At 31.6% G+C, this 21902-nt stretch overlaps 3 protein-coding genes across 3 annotated transcripts in view; 1 reads left to right on the top strand and 2 right to left on the bottom strand.

Moving 5' to 3' along the window:
* The first annotated feature begins 8270 nt into the window (after window positions 1–8270).
* Window positions 8271–9969, top strand: LOC107460929 (aspartyl protease AED3). Its single transcript, XM_016079360.3, has one exon. It carries the CDS (start codon window positions 8279–8281, stop codon window positions 9695–9697), a length of 1419 nt encoding a protein of 472 aa, XP_015934846.1. The 5' UTR covers window positions 8271–8278; the 3' UTR covers window positions 9698–9969.
* Window positions 9970–13319: 3350 nt separating this feature from the next.
* Window positions 13320–15007, bottom strand: LOC127741179 (uncharacterized). The gene is made up of 5 exons (XM_052253140.1): window positions 14948–15007; window positions 14662–14816; window positions 14497–14557; window positions 14216–14332; window positions 13320–14015 (listed from the first exon to the last, which is right to left on the bottom strand). The coding sequence occupies exons 2-5, from the start codon at window positions 14778–14780 to the stop codon at window positions 13722–13724; spliced, it is 591 nt and encodes a 196-aa protein (XP_052109100.1). The 5' UTR covers window positions 14781–14816; window positions 14948–15007; the 3' UTR covers window positions 13320–13721.
* Window positions 15008–15026: 19 nt separating this feature from the next.
* Window positions 15027–21902, bottom strand: part of LOC107460921 (rho GTPase-activating protein REN1) — a gene marked incomplete at its 3' end in the record, with an annotated part of 7614 nt that continues 738 nt past the window's right edge. The window contains exons 2-18 of the mRNA XM_021128848.2: window positions 21766–21876; window positions 21355–21391; window positions 20535–20611; window positions 20122–20192; window positions 19931–20009; window positions 19690–19783; window positions 19012–19131; window positions 18231–18308; window positions 17879–17934; window positions 17734–17803; window positions 17550–17634; window positions 16942–17185; window positions 16182–16400; window positions 15697–15933; window positions 15538–15587; window positions 15151–15211; window positions 15027–15071 (exon numbers count right to left, since the gene is read on the bottom strand). Coding sequence (XP_020984507.2) covers window positions 15027–15071; window positions 15151–15211; window positions 15538–15587; window positions 15697–15933; window positions 16182–16400; window positions 16942–17185; window positions 17550–17634; window positions 17734–17803; window positions 17879–17934; window positions 18231–18308; window positions 19012–19131; window positions 19690–19783; window positions 19931–20009; window positions 20122–20192; window positions 20535–20611; window positions 21355–21391; window positions 21766–21876 — 1734 coding nt within the window. The remainder of the gene's footprint in view (window positions 15072–15150; window positions 15212–15537; window positions 15588–15696; window positions 15934–16181; window positions 16401–16941; window positions 17186–17549; window positions 17635–17733; window positions 17804–17878; window positions 17935–18230; window positions 18309–19011; window positions 19132–19689; window positions 19784–19930; window positions 20010–20121; window positions 20193–20534; window positions 20612–21354; window positions 21392–21765; window positions 21877–21902) is intronic.

Raw genomic sequence — 21902 nt, 5'->3', positions numbered from 1 at the left:
TGGGAAAAGAGGAATTAAGGGAGAGAGGAGGAAAGGGTTGGCTAGGCCATCAAAACATGTTGGCCACATTAGCATTATTTTTGCTGGAAATGTGCTTTAGCGAATTCGAGAGCACTTTTGTCAAATTTTGAAATCTTTCAGAAACTATTTTATTAATAACAAAAGTCAAGTTTCATTTTATCAGTACCAAAATTTTTTGAATATCGATTTAGTATTGACCTCTTAAGACTATGTGGTGTTCTTTGTTTTAGATATACACACATACACATCTCCACTCACACTAAAATTTTCGATCCTGGATGTGGCTTATCACAAGACAAACAGGTTTGCCACTCATACACTATCTTAGTCACGGATTATTTTGTGTTTGTTTCTATGGGAGAAAATTTTTTATTTAGTGGGCAAGAGGATTTTTTTGGGTGTACAACTATTGTAGGGCTGATCACAGAATCATAGGCCTTTTTTTTCAATCATCTGGGAAAACTATCATTACTTCCAAAATTATAGACCTTTCGGAATGTTCAGCAAATACCTAGATTTCAGGCCCTCTTTTATGTGTACTGGGCTAATAATTTTTTTTAGGCCTGATAGACAGTTCACACAATATATAACACCATAAACAACGTAAGGCCCAGAGATGGAGCCCTTTTTTACCCCTATTCTTATTTATTTTATGGAAGATAACATAATTTTTTAAAAGAAAAAAAAAATAATAATTATTTAATATTTTAAAATGATGTCTTTTTATATTTAAAATAAAATTAAAAATTATTTTATTATTTTTTATTAAATATGATTATTTAGATTATTTTTTATCAATAATATATTTATTATTGTAATTATTTTTTAGTGAGAGTACATAAAAAATATATAATATATAAAATGTAATAACTTAATAAATATTTTTTTAAATTAAAAAAATTCAAATAGAAACAACCAATTGTGAGAAACTACATCAAAGTCAAAGTCTGACCCAATACCAGTATTAGGATCAATGGTGAAAGTTTTGCATATAACAAAGCCATGTAAGATTTTTTCATGATGATGAATCAAAAGGGTTATGTTAGGTGAGAGTGAGAGTGAGAATTGAAGGGCTCCTAAATTAACTGCTGTAGACTATCTATATGTTCGGCCAAGAAAAGAAAATTCATTTGGCAAAGAAAAGTAAAGATAGACACTTTAAAAAGTCTATCACTCTATTACGTAATAATCAGTCAATTATTTACATTGTCAATAATTTTAATTTTTTATCAAAGAATCAAACACATTATTTCTTAAAATATAATTGTATGAAAAAATATATTGATTCTCCATTAATTATTTTGTAAAAAGTAAAAATTATTTAATATTTTAAAATAATGTCTTTTTATATTTAAAATAAAATTAAAAATAATAATTAAAAATTATTTTATTATTGTTTTATTATTAAGGATTGTTATTTAGATTATTTTTTTATTAATAATAGACTTATCATTATAATTATTTTATAGTAAAAATACATAAAAAATACAGAATATATAAAATGTAATAATTCAACAAAAAAAAATTTATTTAAAATCAAGAGAATTCAAATAGAAACAACAAATTGTGAGAAACTACATACCCAGCACGTACCAGGATCAATGGTGAAAGTTTTGCATATAACAAAGCCATGTGAAATTTTTTCATGATGTTTGAATCAAAGGATTATGTTTAGGTGAGAGTGAGAGTGAGAATTGAAAGGAGGATATTCCTAAAAAATTAACTTGTAGACTATCTATATGTTCGGCAAAAAAAATAGCACTTTCAAAAGTCTATCACTTTATTCTGTGACAACTAATCAACTATTTACATTGTTAATAATTTCATTTTTTATAAAAGAACCAAACACATTAGATTTATATAATTTTAGCTTGCAGAAGGATGTTAGTTAGATTATTTCTTTATCAATAATAGGTTTATCATTGTAATTATTTTTGAATGAAAGTACATAAAAAGTACATAATACATAAGATGTAATAACTCAGCAAATATTTTTTAAAGAGATTTTTTATTCTCTTTAACGATGAATTCTCCCTCTTTTAATCCTGCTTTATCAAACTATCAACATCATAATTTGAATAGTTTAAGACATAAGATTTTTTTTAAGGATTGTGTAATTTTTTTGCAAAAAAAAATAAAAAAATAAAAATCGCGATACTCTTGATTTTTAGCTAGCAATTCACATTATTATTCCTTGTGATTATGCATTGTACTGTTTGTTACGTGACTATCTTCATCTAACATCTCAGATCTTTTTATATTACCATACAGCTAGTCCTAGCCAGTTAGAAGTTATCACCGATTGTCATCATCGGAATAATATTTAAAATAGGATTTAAAAAATTTTCACTTGAAATAAAGTTCGTCGTCAAGAATTTTCAAATAAATTTTATGTCTCTCAATTTTTATGTCGTAAGATAAATAGATTTCTCCATTATTTTGATCAAACGGAGAGATCTAATGTAATTATTAAATAGTTGATGTGCTTGTCACGGTATCATATGTCAGGCGAAAACAAATAAGTCTCCACCGGCAACAATTTTTTTCCACTCAATTTGAATATTCTATATTTTTTATTCATGATATCTCTTAGTCTAGTAAATTAATAATTAATTTATTATAACTCTAAATTTTTTTAAAATTTTGTATTAATCAATAAATACATAATAAAATTTGAATTTTCAATACTTAGATAAACAAACTAAGTAACTTAACCACTAATAAACCAAACCAATGGGTTGGACACTCTATAATTTTACATCAGATATGATTGGCCAAAAATAATGGAACAACCATGTTCTGAAAAAGAACACTGGTTATATTTAGTCCGTGAATGATTCTACCTGAAGTGGCCCTGCTAATCTGCTATTATATGCTGCATGGTGTGGGGCTTTCAAAGGAATAATTTGTTTCAAAAATGTATATAACCAATCTTTCAAACTCTATCTGGTGATGATGGTAAATCTTCAACTTCTCACCCTCTTTGCTTCAATATTATTGTTGATGTGGAAAAAAAAAGACTTGTTAATATTCCTTGCTGGAGTAATTATTGCATATAAACCTGTATTTAATTTTCATTTTGTTTGTCATTAATTTTTCTGTCAACACAACCAAATAGAGTTGACAATATTCTCTTTGAAATAGAAGAAAAATTAAAGGTAAATATTTTGTTTGGTCCTGATTTTTTTAAGATATATGGCACTTTAATTATTCTTAAACATTAACTTGGTCCCTACCTATTAATAAAAGGCTAATTCTATGGTACTTATGAATTAGTACCTAAATTTTACCTAATTTATCTTTTGTAGTAAGTTTTGATTTTTTAAAAATTATTTATTATTATATCTTTTAAATTAAATATTATTTTTTAACCTTTTTTAGTAAATAGACAACATTTTTTAGGCACCATAACATTCACCTTAATAAAATTTGTTAAATCAACCTCTATAATCAATTAGTAGTAAGTTGTCTATCTAAGGTGTCAAATATGAGACAAGTGTCAATTTCAAATGGTTATAGAAATTAAAAATTCTTTCTATGCAAAAAAAAAGCTTCTCTTTTTTTTTTGTCCTCTTCTTCTCCTTTCTCTTCGCTAATCACCATCATCTCCATTGCCATTATTATCGAGTTTCACCTTCACAACCATCGCTGCGGCACCATCATAGCCGAACCAACTTTTCTTTTCTTTTTTCTCATCCTCTTCTTCTCTTTTTCTTCCTCCATCACGCCATCTCCAAAACCACCATCTTCATCCTCTATTTTGCCACCAACAGTCACCACCACCGTAGTTCCCTCTTCCTCCCTTTCTTCTCCTTCTCGCCCTCACCCAACCTCCCTCAATAGCTCATCCTAAATCTTTTCGGCGTCACCAAGGTCCTCACCATCCTTCGCGTCGCCACCGCTAACAACTCTCCCTTTCCTAATTGATACTACATCCAGAGTTATTTGTCCATGACTCGTCTTTCGCAAGAGTCTCCATGTGGCATCTGGGGAGGCATTCAAGCTCGTCAGTGAGGTTTTTCAGTTATCCCTAAATCTTGTTAATGATATATGAATTACTAGTTTTATGATTTTGTCAAAGTTAATGCGAAAAGAGTTTAAGACTATAAAGGTAGATAGTAATAATAATGAATAGGAAGAAGAGGAGGATTTTAATTTCTATAATTATTTGGAGTTGACACCTGTTAACCAATTGTAAGAGTCGATTTGTCCAATTTTATTAATGGGTGAAGTCGGATTGAAATTTCAGAATAATTAAAGTGTGATATGTTTTATACAAAAAAGGTTAAAAATCGAAAAAAAATATTTGTCCAAAAATAAGTAAGTGTGAATAAATTAAATATGATTGGAAATAATTGAAAAAGATGTCAGATGCAAAAAATCAGGGATTTTTTATTTTTTTAAAAGAAAAAGAGAATACGTGAATATAATGTATTAATGGTAATTTTCAAGAATATTTAAGCTAAGCCGACGAAAGCTAAAGTTTAATATTAAAAATAGTGACAATATATATAGGTGAAAATCAAAGATAAAACCAACTCCATATATTAATTAATGGTACTAGCTGAATTCACACTAATAAATAGGCAAACCCCTGATCACAATGTACTTCATCAACCAGGGATCATAAACAGACAAAATAGAGCTAAAAAATATTGGCAACTTGGAACAATTTTTTTTTTTTAATCTTAATTTTCCAATGAAGAAGAAAAACAATAATTTTGTCGGCTGCAGGAATCGAAATTTTATTTAAAAATTTTGTTGTTAAATAATAAATTACTGTATATATAAAATTTAAATTTTTAATATTTATTTAAATAAATTAGTGAGTTAACTATTAAATCAGTTTCAAATAATTTTGTTTAATGAATTTTGCATGTAGATGAAGATGAGATGAAAAAGAGGGCCCACGGATGCATGAGTTTCTTGGCACAAAAAGTCTTCCAAAGCCCGTGACCGACCGCATCTGATCCAACTCATCCATGTACGGACAAAATATTTAGCGCTGTACTTTTCTTTCATTAGATTAACATTTTGGGTATCCATTTTATTTGACCAACTTAGGTTGATATCAGCCAGAATAAATTTGTATTGCTAGTTTTGGATTTAAGTACTTAGGAGACTCACTATTTGTTATAGTCAGATAGGTGCAAATATAAACGGCATAACAACTTAACAAGATAGGAGATAAAAGAATAAAATTAGAGAGACTAAACTATAAATATAGAGAACTTTTATATGTAAAATTTATCAATTTAGGAAGGTCGTCATTGCTCTCTTTATATACACTAAAACTCTGCTCCTGGCTGTATGACTGAGATCAAATTTGGATTCATCCGATAGGTGGACAATCAATTATATTTTATTTTAGAAGTCAGGTTATTTTTTAAAATGACAAAAACAAAATTAAATAAAAATAAATATTAGTAATATTTTTTTAAAAAGTTGCAAACGTTAGTAACAAACAAATATTTTGCAATAGAAAAAGTATATGGAATCAATTCTAAATCAGCCAAGAATAGAACAACTTAATTAATTATAAATATAATAATTAGTTTTATTTATTTATGATTTAAAATATTGGTTATTAAATGTTTCACCACATTTAAATTAGAAGGAAATAGGTTCAATATCATTGCAATATGAATCATGGAAATTGATTCAATTTGCTTTCGTCTCTTCACCCTGATTTTCTCTCCATATGCCTAAAACATGATAAATCAGAAAACAGATTGAGAACTATCCAATTTACAAAGAAAAGAAACATCCTAATACATAATATAAGCACCATTCACATAGAGATTTTGAATTCACATAAATCATCTTAATTTCCTAGCATTATTATTTACAATAATAATAATAACAATAACAATAACAACAATAATAATAGAAATATTAGACAATTATTTTTTTTAATTAAGTCTAACAAAATCAAATTTATATTCGCACATTTATGCTCTTATTTTTCTTTATTGTTCTCCTCTTTTTCTACTTTTATTATTATCATTATCATGATCAGGATCCTCATGACCATCTCTTCTTCGTTCTCTACCATCTTTTCTACACTTTTTTATTTTTAATATTGGATTAACAATGGTATTTTTTTAAATTGTGATCAACTGTGGTATTTTTCTAAAATGTAGGATGATTTAATGTATGGAGTACAAATCGAACCGGTCGAAAAGATACAAAAAATGGACCGTTCGATTTTTAGGTACACAAATCGGACCATACGATTTTTGTACTCGGACCGACCGATTTGTGTTGAAAAAATTAAAAAAATTTGGAATACACAAATCGAACCGTCGTCCGATTTGTAGAGGTACAGAAATCGGACCGTCTGATTTGTGAGGTACACAAATCGGACCCTCCGATTTGTGTACTTCCACATATTAAAAAAAAACAAAAAATTACAATGTTAAAGTATATCACCACTTCTACTTTCATAACAAAAAAAATTAGCCTCTCTTCTACCACTACCTCTTTTATCTTTTTCTTTTTTATCATCTTCTTCTTTTTTCGTTTGATGTCATTTCTTTTTTTTCCGTCCTCCTCCTCTTTTTTATTCATTATTATCACTATGATCATTTTCATCATTTTTGTCATCTTTTTCTTTTTCTTAATTCAATATCACACAATTAGTTTAATAATATATAACAAAAGTGACACAACAATTTTAGATTAACGACCTAGAAAATTTGTTAAAAATGATACCAAAATTTTTGATAAATGACACAACAAAATTTTAAATAACTAAAGATCCAAAATTTTAACTTACTCAACTAACAAAATATATTCAAATGTATTTTGAAACAAAAAATACAATAATTTGTTATAAATGATATAGGAATAATGGTTAGATATTTTATATATGAGTTTAATACCACCTAATTAGTTCAATGCTAAGAAAAATTGGTTAAAAATTTTTTTATGTCACGATTAAGAAATTTTAATGTCAAAATTAAGAAATTTTATGTCACAGTTATAATTTCGGTATTATTTTTCTAATAAATTATACACAATTCAAAACTTTCCTTCCTCTTCCTCTTCTTCTTCATCATCATCTTTTTCTTCTTATTTCATGTTTTCGTAATTTTTTTTGTTTCCTCCTCTTAACAATAAATTCTACACAATTTAAAACTATCCGTCCTCCTCCTCTTTCTCTTCTTTATAATTATTCGTTATTATCATAATTTTGTTTCACATTCTCATAATTTTTTTTATTTCACCCTTTTAACAAGAAATTGTATCACAGTTACAAAATTTCGATGCTATTTTTTGGATAAATTGCGTACAATTCTAAACTTTTCATCTACTCATAATTTGTTTGGTTTCACTCTTTTAATAAAAATAAAAATAAAAAAAACAAACAAAAAATAAAAAAATAAAAATATTGCAATAACTTAAAAGGAGAGGAGAAAGAAAAAAAAAATAACAACAGCAATAATAAAAAGAATGATGATAACGCAAAAGCACACACACAAAAAAATACAATAAAAAAATATATAATTTACGAATCTGTTATATGAATAATTTTTGTTAAATTTAAATTAAGATTAATTAGACTTGGTTAACAAAATATTCTTATATGTGGTAGTAGAACCGTAATAATAACGATATTAAATTATTAATAATAATATCTACTCCTGGCAAGCATACCCAGAAAAGACAAATGGGATCACGAGAAATTTTTCTATCTCTATGGTTCCTATTCACATGACAATCACTTTGCATCAAATTAAACATAAAGCACCAATAATTTCAATACAAACGGTCCCAAAAGTTGTAAAGACCCCACACTCAGCTAAGAGTTAAGCTTATGTGTAGCCTTATTCCAAGAAACAGCCATAAACTGTATTACCCTAGCTAGTTCATTTTATCCTTTTCCATTCTGATATACCAATGATAATCATCAAACTAGCGACCTTTTGCTCTTCGTCCTTTTCTTTTATTCTACGCATTATTCATGCATTGCTCTATTTACTGCCCTCACTTTAAAACCTTAATTGATCAGAGTCTCTTGCACAGAGATACCAGCTTGTAAATATAATGTGTCTTTTTATATATAAAAATATAAAAAGTGTAATTTTTTTCTATTTATTTGTTTTGCATTTGTGAATTATAATTATAAAAATAAAAATAATTAAAATGATTTTACCTCATTATCTGTGTTACAATCTACAGATATCACAGCGTAGGGATATTTCCGTAAATTAAGAACCACGTCTTGCATATATAAGGGTCCACTCAGAATGCCATGCAATATATGCATGCACACTTCTCTTTCTTCCTGCTGCCTTCAAATTCCAACCCGACCCAACCGAGTCAACACCACTCGGCCGAGTCACCACCGGTTCCAACAATCATGGGCCCCAAGTGCGCCACCTTAATCCTCTTTTTTACAATGTTTGTGGCAAGTAGCATTGCCATTGACCCATGCACCTCCAAGCCTGACGAAGCGGGCCTAACCGTGATACCCGTCTTCGGCAAATGCTCACCATTTGACCCACCCAAGCCCGACTCATGGGCCCAAACGGTCATAAACATGGCATCCAAAGACCCAGCCCGTCTCAAGTACTTGTCCACACTAGTAGGCCAAAAGTCCGTCGTTTCGGCCCCAATCGCTTCGGGCCAGGCCTTCAACATTGGAAACTACGTGGTCCGGGTCAAGATCGGAACCCCGGGCCAGCTCATGTTCATGGTCTTGGACACCAGCACTGACGAGGCCTTCGTCCCGTGCTCTGGTTGCGTGGGCTGCTCCGCCACCACATTCTCCCCCAAAGACTCCACAAGTTACGGCCCATTGGACTGCTCAGTCCCGCAATGTGGCCAGGTCCGTGGGCTTCAGTGTCCCTCCACGGGCGCAGGCGCGTGTGCTTTCAACCAATCCTACGCGGGCTCCACATTTTCCGCCACGCTCGTTCAAGATTCACTCAGATTAGCCAATGACGTAGTCCCGGGCTACTCATTCGGCTGCGTTAACGCAATCTCCGGGGAGTCCATTCCGGCCCAAGGGCTTCTGGGCCTGGGCCGTGGGCCTTTGTCTCTACTTTCGCAATCCGGCGCGCTCTACTCAGGTGTCTTCTCGTACTGCCTTCCCAGCTTCAAATCGTACTACTTCTCAGGGTCGCTCAAGCTTGGGCCCGTGGGGCAGCCCAAGAGTATCCGTACAACCCCACTTCTCCGAAACCCTCACAGGCCTTCCCTCTACTATGTGAACCTCACCGGAATAAGCGTGGGGAAGGTTCTCGTCCCTGTCCCCTCAGAGTACCTGGCTTTCGACCCGAACACCGGTTCCGGAACCATCATTGATTCCGGAACGGTGATAACCCGGTTCGTTGAGCCGGTGTACAATGTGGTGAGAGACGAGTTCAGGAAGCAGGTTGGTGGAACGTTCTCGAGCCTGGGAGCGTTTGACACGTGTTTCGTGAAGACGTACGAGAACTTGGCGCCAACGGTGACGCTTCACTTCACGGGGTTGGACCTGAAGCTTCCATTGGAGAACAGCTTGATACATAGTAGCGCTGGGTCGCTAGCTTGCCTTGCAATGGCGGCGGCTCCGAGTAATGTGAACTCTGTGCTGAACGTGATTGCCAACTTGCAGCAACAGAATCTTAGGATCTTGTTTGATACAATTAATAACAAGGTTGGGATAGCCCGTGAACTTTGTAACTAGCTGTTTTAGTTTTTTTAATGTTTTGTATTCTTTGTCTTTGTTTTGGTAAGATATTAATCTATCTTTTCTTTTGTATTGTTTGGATGTTTGGGTGTGGCCGTGTGAATTAATTAATAAGCGTGCCTTGTAGGGTTTAAACATTATTATTACTCGGAAGTGTCACAATAATGTGAATTGAGATCAACTGTTTTCTACGTTGTAAACTTGTAATGGTTAATTACCCCAAAGGGGGACCAATCACTACCGTAATGGAATTTTATTTTTTGTTTCCATGTCTTAATTTTAGACACTTAACTTGTTACCACGAATATTCAGTGAATATGGACTGTACAAATAATTGAGCATTTTAACTGTTCTGCGCAATGACGGACATGGTGCTATCATCAATGGCTAAGCGCTTAACAACTTGATTTTAGGGGCATTTAACTTTTAATCGGTTTTGCTAGATAATGATTTTTGTAAACAATGTGAATAATAATATATTTTAAAATTAATCCAATAAAGTTAAAAATCACCCCACTTTTAAATTATTTTTTAAATTTTAACATAATTAGGATAACCATTTGCATATTTAGTGAATTGAACATCCAACTATTGTTAACTGTGTATGAGTAAATCGAATTAAAAGAGATAACCATCCAATTAAAAATAATACATAATCATCAGCATATGTATTAAATTGAATATCCGACATATCTATTGTTCACATTGTTTAATATTCTCATTGTCTATCTATACTTTTTTATTTTTAATAAAAAAAAATCTTCAATTAAAAAGATTTATGAAATGATAAAATAAAGAGATAATCTTCATAGGATTTAACTGTATGACTAGAGAGTCAAGTCGATTTGTTGGTTAATTTGAGCTCAACTCGCTAATAATTTAATAAGCTTAGCTCAAATTGTGAGCCAAATTTAAATTTAGATTTAAACTCATATATTAAATGTTTCAAATTTAAGTTTGTTTAACATACACATAATTTTATATATAATTATGAGAAAATATAAATTATAATCGATAAAAAAATAATATATAATTAATAGTTTTTTTTAGATATAAGTTATAATTTATTTATATAAAATTATATATTATATTTATTATTTGAGTCAATTTGTAAACTTGAACTAATTCATAAACTTTTAGTAAGTCAACTAAAAATTTTACAAATAAGCTTGATTGTAATAAGTAAAATCATGAGCAAAACTCAATTTTTATGAGTTGAGTTTGAGTACCTCGGCTCAACTCAACTTATTTCTAGTCTTATATATGATTAAAGGCCAATAAAATTTATACTCTTTTTTTGTTAATACTTGGTCAACAAAGGTATTTTTATACGTAATATAATAAATAAAAATATTATTTGTACACTAAAATTATTGACGAATATATTTATATATAAATATATGTATTGTTTAATTTATTTTTAATGTGTATTTATATTTTGAGATATATTTTATATTAGAGATGAGAGCTGAGAGAGCCGAGAGCTCTTAGTTCTTCAGTACTTGGGGTTGTTTTGTATTTTTTTTAATTGAAAAAACTTGTAGGTATATATAATAATGAGTGTATAAAATGAAGAGTCACATTAGTTTAAGAACATATTACAATGGTCAAATTTTGCATGATATACATGAAGGTGTGAGTTTTTTATATGAGAATTCATGTGTTATTGTTGTTTCTCTTTCAATAACATATGAATGACTTAAGAGTATACTTTCTCAAAGTATAAATTATCAAATACAGAAAAGAGTGATAAATATTTTGTACAAACAATTTGTGTTAGTATTTGATAATTTCGTTTAATTTCAAATAATGCATGTGGCTGATGAAATCGATATGCAAAGAATGTTTTTGACCTACCATTAAACGAGAGCACGAATCTCACTTATCGAGTTATATGTTAAGTTCGAGAAAATCGAAGATATCAATTTTCAAAACCCAATATAGACTGACTTGATGAGTATACTAAAAGAAATGAAAAGTAATTATCAAATTGTTGGTCCAACTGAAGATGTGGAGGATGATATATCACTTGAGAGAGATGTGCCAGATATTACTAATGTACTAACAAGTCAACATCCAACTGAAAAATTATCATTTATGCATACTTTGAATCTTGATGCTATACATGCACCAAAATTTTTAAATTCTAATAATTAATAATTACCAAAAATATTTATTAATTATTAAACACTACAATAATCACAAAAATTACTTACGTATACAGAATATCAAAAATATTTTATAATATAATTTTTAACACGTGTTATATCACTTTTTTTATCTTCATCTTTTCTAATATTTATAGTTAAAAAAAATACGAACAATTAATGATAAGATATAATAAGTATATTATATTCACTAGTGCTTAATCTTTTATAATCAATATTTAAGAGTATATATTGAACATTAATAACAATTTTATTCTTCCTAACATAACAACTAATAATAATACTATTTTTAACAAATATTCAAAAAAAACTAAACTTAATTAACAACCTATGCTATTAATTAATAAAACTGTTATTTTTTGATTAAATATTTAAAATAAGCGATAATTGCCTTAAAAAAACCTCACCTAAACATTAATATTAATAATTGTGTTTTTCTTTTTTTTTTAAAAATTCCAAACAAAACTAATTTTAGTAAAAATATATGCTAAAAAATTCATAATATTAATTCTGTTTTTAATAAATAATTAAAATACTAAAAATAATTCAATTTTATTATGAAATATTTTAAACAAAACTAAAATAACTAAAAATTCATAATATTAATTAATAGCAATAATTCATTTTGGTGAGAAACACCGTTTAAGGCCCAATATTAAAAAAAAGGTTCGCTCTCTACATTCCAGCCTTAGAATTTAGAAAGCTGTGTACAAGAAAAGGAAAAAAAAAATTAGAAAGCTACCAAGCACCAACTTACATGGCGTCATGGACATTTCTTTTTCTATTTTGATTAATTTTGACGGGGCATTAAATTAGTCCTTGACCTGTCGGGTTGGGGGATACCGTGGGAAACCAAAAAAAAAAAAAAATTATTCCATCCTGATTAAGGAACACATAAATTGTCAACTATATTATCTCATATCAAATGGCTTGAATCATGTTGTATCTATTTGCTCAATGCTTTGCTCAATGCTTTGCCAGCTTTATGCCAAACCTATAATGCCGTACACTAACACGGACACAGACACGACACGGGACACGTCAATACGTGAATTTAAATTTTACATGACACAGGAACACGTATACATATAAAATATAAAGTATTTTTTAGATAAATCATAATGATATTTTGATATTTTATTAATATTAAAATATAAATTAAAATTTTTAATTATTTTTAATGTCTTATTTTAATTATATCAACTATTTAAAATATTTTTTTTGTTTTAATAAATAAGAATATATATTATATCTAAATTTATTTTAAAAATATATGTTAAGAATAAGACTGGACACGCTGACACATGATGGTATTTAGGTGTATCCAAACGTATCCGGAAAAGAATTTTTTATTTTTTATTAAGACACTGTTGGATACAGCAGACACGCGTGTCAGACGAGTGTCGGCGAGTGTTGTGTCCGAAATGTGTCCGACACGCAATCACGGCAATTCAGCGAAGTGTCCGTACTTTATAGTGTCAAACAAATCTATCATAGTTACAGTTACAAAAATAAGATTACGCAATTGCAAAATCATCATCATGCTGTTCACCAGTAGAAATCAGCATGTTAGGTTTCTAACATTTTTTGGCTTATATATATATGTCAATGGGGGACTGTTGAACTATGCCTTGCACATCCTTCATTTTCGGTTATAATGGACTCTGCTTCTCTCCTATGAACATGGACTATTGCGCCAATCCTACCAAATAAGTAAAACTTAGCGAAACTACACAAAACCTTGTTGAAGACATAGCAATGTCACACATGGAGAAAGGGGGAAGTGCTTACTGATTGCTTAAGACACATATCTGGAATTTATTGCATAACAAAACAACTGGCTGGCCTCATAATCATCGACCCTTATCCACATTATAAGATTGATTATGGAGATGGCTTTCCGATATTCCTCTTTCCAGGTGTTTCGGAGTTGGACTCCGGCTTGGCTGACTATCTGATTTTCTTAATTTCTCAGAACTTTGATGTGATTTACCTTTGCTGCTGCTTCTTTCTGGGATCTGTAGTGACTGGGAACTGTCCAACCCTCTAGGCTTCTCTTGGTTTGGCACAGGGGATGGATGTGTTTGGTTTAGCTCGGATCCTTTTCCTCTATCGGGGTTGCGTGGTAGTTCTTGACTTCGGCGAACCTTGAAAAAGGTTAAGTCCGGACATCAGCTTTGTCAATGTAATAGTGAGATAATTTGAATAAATAAGTCAAACCTTGCATGAAGTAATTTATATCTTCTACATTTGTTTCTGGCTCAGGATATAGTAAACAAGGTAGATAGCCAGAATTAATTATAGAAAAGAGGAGCTAGAAAGTTTTGATATTTATGATCTGCATTACCTCTCCCTTTGAACCAGATTTCTTTAAACCAGAAGGTGGATGTTTGCTCTCTGAAGGTGGATGTTTGCTCTCTGACTTCCTCTCATTGACAGTCTCTGCTTTACTGAGATGAGTGTCCTGTTTAACCAACGCAAATACCCATGGTTCAAGAAATTATGAATTTCAAATTCTTTCAGTAAATTTGATCCTAATTTTTAGTTGTAATTTTCATCTAATTATGGGGTTATAATGTGCCTGTGGTAGAGACTGGAATAAATTCTTAATCTACATTGTGGATTTACCTTGCTCGTTGACCTTTCAAATTGTGATGTCTGCACAACTTCAGTCTCTACCTTACTCTTCCTGTAAAAAATTCCAGGCGAAAAAAAGTAAACTAATTATACATATAACTTCCAAAAAGAAAGAAACAGAAGCATGTACAAGATCATGGGAAATGATAAACATACGATTTTCTTTCATGGTTTGATGTCTGTTGAGTCAAAGTAGATCGAGCTTTGCGCTCGAGTTGTACATTAAGCCGCATGCCAAGTTCAATAACCTTGTTCTCAAAGTTAGCCAGATCCATTTCTATGAGAGTTAATTCCCCGAGCTCTGTCCTGATCTGTAGAAAACTTTCAGATTACGAATTAGTTGAATGATGATTCAAACACACTCTTGTGCTGATTTTGAATAGGTTTTTCATCTATACTGGATAAACCAGATAACCATCCTGTATTTAAACTTGAGTCCTACCTCATTATTTGCCCGAGCATTCTTCACCTTGACCAGTTGTTCCTGTAGTCTAATCACCTGTGAAATTTTTTTTAGAAAAAGCTCTGTTGTCAATATGAGATTGCAGATTTTCATTTGCCTTGGTCTACAAGACAAAGGGAATAAAGATCAGTTGACTTCAAAGAATTTAGAAACACAACCACTAGATTTTCTCAACTAAATACCTCCTCTGCAATTTGGTTTTGTAAGTCTTTCTTTGTATATTGAAGCTTTTCGACTTCCTCACTGATCAGAAACATTAGTGAACACAGATAAGTGAAGAAACTAACAACCACCATGCTCATTGCGCATCAAATCACATTAAGGTCTAATTCAACACATTAGGAGTTGAATTCCCCGATTAGATCCTACACCCTTAGTTTAAGCTAACTATAGAATGTATCATGCTTTGATCTTTGATCAATCACAGAAACTTAGTCCGAATTCCCCAGGCACATAATAAAATTATCAAGAAACACGTCATAAATGGAAACAAACAAGATAAAGTCGAAAATACAAAAACACCACAGGGACTCAAGTAAGAGAATTAGACATATTTCATATATACTTACTCATCATCAACAGTGAAATCAATGGATTCCATGGAAAGGTTCTTCCTTGCCTGGTCAGAATACAAATAAATGCTTCAATAAAATTAGGCCAAGCAACAATGACATAAGTGGAAAGACAAAAAAGAAATCACATAATGAATTTTAAAACAATTAACTTACAGAGGTACGACCCAAACAGTTGCGCCGAGAATCTGGACTATTGGATATAGTTGCAGATTTTTTGTAAGATGGGGTCGGAGAAGGTGAATCATGCGCTTTTTTCGGGTTAGCAGAAGCTTGTCCAACTGCTTCAGCAGTATTAGTTTGACTTGTGATACTTTCGCTGCCTTTGGCATCCCCATGCTTTTTTGCTTTATTTTCTAGACCATGAGTTTTTGAATTAGATTGTTCAGGATCCTGCATATAAAAAAGATTACAATAAGATGGTTTTTCACTCTCTCTCTTTCTTCCGAGCTGCAGCAACATCTGTTGATCTCAGATTACTTCTTTATCTTTCTTTCGGTGCATTTATATCTGAAAACTTGACGATATGAGTCTTTCCTAAATTAATTTCAGATAGAGGCAATGAAATGGATACTCTTTAATGAAAAACCTGTGTATTAAGGTTACATAAATATCATGAAATGAATAAATTAGCTTTAAACCTTCTCAGATCTATAATCGGTCTCAGACTCTCCATTCTCACCGTCGGATCCACTACCAACTTCATCTGCATCTTCATCAGACTCCTGAACTGATTCATCTTCTTCATCGTCATATTCTTCATCATAGGACAAGTCTTCATCAGTAGCCTCTTCACTCTCAGATTCCAAATCATCCGAGTCAGAGTATATATCAGGGCCAGGAGAACCACAACCATCAGCCTATAACAATAACCACTTAGGAACTTGAAGAGACAATAACACAACATCAATAACAACCATGTCATATTACAATAGGTATAACATCATTCATGCATCTCAACTCAAAAGCCTAGAGATGGTTCCTAATATGGTATTACAGCTTCTATAGTCACGAGATTTGGAGTTTGATCTTTGTTTCCCTAATTTTTCCAAGGAATAGTTGAATTTTAATGCAAGGGAACTTAGAAGCAATCAAACCCAAAAGAGAGACTCTTGCATGAGAGTTGTTTTAACTTTTAAGGTGTAAAGTCATTCATGGGCCTCTCTACCTAATAGCTTATATGTTTTGGAGAACTATTTAACAAGAAAAGTTGAGAGAATATGGAAGTAACTTACCCTCTATTCTTTTAGAAATAGAAAATTGTGCACAATATGTGTATGATTTATAAACAAATATAAGATCTACAATTTGTAAATGATGAAATAGTATAGAAAAAAGAATGTGACATGGTTTCATATTTCATATATAGAAGATGTAAAAGGCAGTGACCAACATAATTACCCCAAATATGTTATTATATTCTTCTAATAGAGTTATAACAATTGCTTGAGCATGGTTGGCTGCAGCAGCTGCTTGTAATAATTGCATAGAACCATCACCACCAACATCAAAATCATTTTCAATCTCACATTCTCCAGCTAGAAGGGGGCGAAGAAGCAAGGGTGCCATGCAAGCTGCCACAGCTGAGGAGCTCATTCGATTCACAGATTTGCGGGAAGCAACAATTTGCATCATCATGAGTATTCTGCACAGAATTGAACACAATAATTTACACCATCAAATTATAAACAAAATAAAATGTCAAATTTCCTTTCACCAAGATGCCAACCGAGCAAGGACGTGTGTGCCCGCATGAACATTTTTAATGCTAGCTGGTTTTATGTTTTAAAATCCTTTGTCAGGCCTTAACACTCCTTTTTTAAAAGTTAGTTAACGAGCATTTAAAAGACAAAACACCGGCTCAGTTAACTATTACAACTAAATTATTATTTCAATAAATTAATTAACTGAAAAGAATAAGAGTATTTCTAACCCATATATTTGGCTGATAAGAAGATAACCAGAAAGGAGAGAAATGAGAACAAGAAAGCAACCAATCAATCAAATACCTTTGCAATAAGCGGCGATTTGGTTCAGGGAATGTGTCATTTATGGCTATGCGCATAGCAGAAACCCTTCTGGTACGATCAGTGCCTATCGATTGTGCCAATAACAGTGACAGAAAATTGAACGTCAATAGCTAGATCCATATAAATGACATTTAAGATGCAAAAAACTACAATGGACACTTACGAACAGCTTCTAACAGTGCCTTGCAACAAGATGCAGGAACTGGAGATGATGGCAATTCCCGAAGCACATGCTGAAAAAATTTACATAATAAAGAATTATAATGATGAATGATCCACATAAAAGGTGTTAGTGCTTCAATATATACCTTGACACAATCACCAATAACATGTGCATCCTCATTTGCAGTAAACTCAGTTTTTCCTGCAAGAACAATAAGACATTATGAGAAATTTTGAATGAGAAAAAAAAAAAAGAAAAGAAGAGTGAACAGCCTTTGCATGTCAAACGCTCATGTAAGGATTTAACAATATTCCACTAAATCCAATATTTTGATGAACTAATTGATAAGTGATAAAAAAAAACTCTTTGACGCACAACAATCCACATATTTCTCAAAGCAATTTAAAGGAAAAGCCAGAATTATTGTGTATATATTTAATGGCAGAATATGTGAGAACAATCTTCAGGATATTTGTAATCAAAATGGAAGCACAAACCTTGTTCATATTCCCGAACTCGTCGTTCAACGTCTTCAACATCAGCTGCTTGTCGCAAGATCCCTTCTACATTGGCTCCTGTTGTATAGCATTCATTAGATTCATGTAAACACTACTGGACTAATAAGAACTAATTTCCTATCAATCAACATTTTTTTTAATTCTCATATATATTTAAAGACTTACTTTGCATTTATTTAAAATATTGACTTAAATTGAATAATTTTCTTTCTCCTAATTCAAATTTTATTATTCCAAAAATATTGATGAACTTAGAGGAAATGAAAGAAGTTAAAGGAAATTAGAGAGGTAAAGAATTTCTTTTTACAAAAAAAAAATGGAACGTTCAGAAGGATGAAGGACTTCAGACTGATTATTGGTTCATCTTTTCCTCTCTTCCTTTTTTTATTTTGTTCCTTCTCTCATTGATAAGAAACACCAATGCATTAAATAACCTGGATGATGTAAACTTTTTCTATAGAAAATAAAGGATGAAAGTCTAGGTTAAAATATATCAATCAACAAAGATTAAATAAGCTGGATAAGGTAAACTTTTCAGCAAAATAAAGAACCAAAATCTAGGTTAAAAGACATCCATCAGTGATGCACTAGTAATAAAATGTCTGGTATAGTGCATCAATCACGCATTTAAAAAATTCTCTAACTCATTAAAAAGTAGTCACATTCACAATACACACACATTTATATTTTCTTAACAAAGTCTGGTCAAAGTGTTACATAAATTTTTTTCCTGCCAAAATCCTGAAAATTAAAAACCTACCATATTCTTCTATGAATCTTAGGGCTTTCTCCAAAAATGTTGGAGTTCCATCGACATCCTCCAGAGCAAGTAAAATTGGTCGGCCAATGACAATGGATTTAACTGGTTCCTTATCCTTCACTATAACAGAAGTGCAGACAAATCATAATGAAAAGCAAGCCAATTATGGATTTTTACAGCATAAAGCAGAAATGTCATCACATAAAAATTTAAAGCCAAGGTACAATGCAAATGTTAAATAAATGTGTAATATCTGCATAAATAACCCAGATAAAACAGAAGAAACAATTATCCTACAAACTTAAAGCAATGACCATTGTCAAGTACCATAAAATAAATGGATATGTAATATCCACATCACTGATCAAACTTGTACAAAAACTTAACTATAACTATCTGAAGCAGTGCATACCACATTTTTAGTGTACACATCACAACATTTGAACTGCAGTCAAATGACACATGTAAAGCAAAATATAACAAGAGCATACATGCTAGTCTGTCATGTATTATGGCTTGTCTAAGTTGTTTTTAGGACTGATTATTGTTTCTGAACTTTCTCACTACCCTCCTGTGGGTTCTAGTGAGTATTGTAGTTATTTAAAAGGTTAAAAACCAGAAACATGTGTTGGTCCATAGAAATATCAATTGAATTAATCTAATTGTTCCTGAAGATACCATTTTGCTCCATCATATTGTTAGCACTGGGTGCTTGTGCTAGAGCATTCTCAAGTGCCGTCTTCCACTCATATAAATCTTCTGTAGTTTCGGCCTACATCGTCAGCAAATGATTGATAAGTTACATGTGGATAAAAATTTCACGCTCTCCACTCTTTGCCTATTTTTATCTCAATGAGATGAACTCAATTACTATATGCGTCATGCATATAAAAGATCAAAGTGTCTTGAAAGTATTTACCTTAAGTGTGAATGCTCGTCCATCATGAGCATCAGGAAACTGTACTGTCAAAAGTTTCTTGTCTGCTTTGACAATGACACTACAAAATTTGACAATGTTGTTAAGGAGGTCATGAAACTTCGTGCTCCTTTTATGATATTATGAACATAAACAGAATGGTAATCATATGGAGTTGTAGAAATCAAGCCAACCTGCCTGAATTGTTTAGGTCGATGCCACCGAGAGTCAAATTTACTTCACTTCCTTTCTGAGGGACAGCACTCTGGAAAGAAATAAAAAATTAGAAAATCCCCCAAAAGGAGGAAATGATGTCCACTTTCTGCACAACTTCATTTGACAAAAGAACCTAAAACTTCAAAAGCTAAACCCAAGACTTCTTCCATGGATATATTTTTACTTATTAAGAAAACTAGTGACATACAATTTAAGTGAAATTCAAAATTTAATTTATGTTCCCTAAGCTAACACACTACATGGTTAATTACCAATTTGATTTATTCAATTAGTTGAGCATCTCATGTGATGCCAAAACACATGATAAATGCTTACACATTACAAGGAAACCTAGTTGAACAAATTCAAATGCCAAAACAGAATTACTTACCGGATCACTTCTGAAGAAAACAAGTGAATTTTGTGTCAAAATAAACCACCTTTTCTTCCAAGATGTCCATCCAATTCCTACACATCAATATATATCAGACGTAGAAATTTTGGTTCGCATTGGATGTTGTTTAGTAAATATTCGCTGAGTGGTTGAATATTGAAAGGATTAAAAGAAGAAATGGAAAATATAAATTATTTCAATACTGACACTCAACACATTTATTTCCTCGAGTCCTACATATCTAACACTGGTTCAGATCAGATATCTCTTTGGACTTTATTATGATAGTTATATATATAAAACAAAGTTATATAATGCATCAACTAACTCAGTACAGTTTTCAGGCCCAACAAATTCATTAGCAAAGCCATTAAGTCGAGAATGCTTTGAGGTCACATCTCTTATCCTTCCCGTATATATTCAACCTTTATGTCAAGAAAATGTGAAGAGTGCATGAAATTGGTGAACTGAGTGCTGAACATTCAATTCAAACAGTTGGACACCAAAGTAACCATCAATTAAATTGGCACCAAATGAATGCACTTTTCTGTTTTTTCCCTCAACTTATAAGGCCAAACATCCAAGAGCTTATGATTCAGTTTAACAAATGATTAATTAGTAGGAATGACAATATGACATTATTTTGGGGAGTGTGATAAACTTCTAAAAACTGTGTTCTAAGATATGATATTTCTCTTGGGTTTTAAACATTTACATCTTGCTAGTACTGTTGGTAAAAGACTTTTGATGCATTTAAAATCACATAAATGCATGGTTTCTTGGGGAGAAAATACGTGAACTAGTTGAGTGAACAAACCTTTAGAAGATATGAAAAGTGGCCCACTCTTGAAAATCTGCAAGATACAAAATCACAAGAATATATGAACTGAGGTAAAAGAAAGACACAGAGTAATTTCAGCAGTAAAAACAAATTAATGAAGATATGAAAAACTATATTTGCCTTCAATCTATCTAATTTAATAGTGATGAACTTTTTTCCTTTTCAAATTAGCATTCATTTCATCGTCTAGGCAATCTTAGTTAGGATATATGCTTAAGCTGTGACATAAAGAGAATCTAGAGAATAATTGCCAACAAGTTACACATAAGATCATGCAAAAGCCTAACATGGGAAAAATGTGAATCAATGTAGCAATGCCAGGGCTATGATTCCATAAGGTGGATATCACATTAGTCAAATCCATCATTTTCAAAGGACAACAGTTACCGTATTCGTGTTTCCGGCGCGATTTTGCTGAACCTCTCGCGGAGGAAATTGATGCTCAGGTGGCCGAGGCCGGGGTGTAGAAGGGAGGGGAATAGTGGCCCCGGTAGTTCCCTACAAAAACAAAACATAATCATTCT

This window comes from Arachis duranensis, chromosome 8, assembly GCF_000817695.3.
Source record: "Arachis duranensis cultivar V14167 chromosome 8, aradu.V14167.gnm2.J7QH, whole genome shotgun sequence".
In the NCBI taxonomy this organism is placed as follows: Eukaryota; Viridiplantae; Streptophyta; class Magnoliopsida; order Fabales; family Fabaceae; genus Arachis; species Arachis duranensis.
This window is presented reverse-complemented; position numbering and strand designations above follow the sequence as displayed.

Excerpts from the sequence above, each read along its gene's own strand:
- LOC127741179 (XM_052253140.1), bottom strand. The coding sequence starts at position 14,780 with ATGGATCTGGCTAACTTTGAGAACAAGGTTATTGAACTTGGCATGCGG. Across the intron at positions 14,333-14,496 it reads TTGAAAGGTCAACGAGCAAG|GACACTCATCTCAGTAAAGC; the intron begins GTAAATCCACAA and ends TTGGTTAAACAG. Across the intron at positions 14,016-14,215 it reads AATCTGGTTCAAAGGGAGAG|GTTCGCCGAAGTCAAGAACT; the intron begins GTAATGCAGATC and ends ACCTTTTTCAAG.
- LOC107460929 (XM_016079360.3), top strand. The coding sequence starts at position 8,279 with ATGCAATATATGCATGCACACTTCTCTTTCTTCCTGCTGCCTTCAAAT.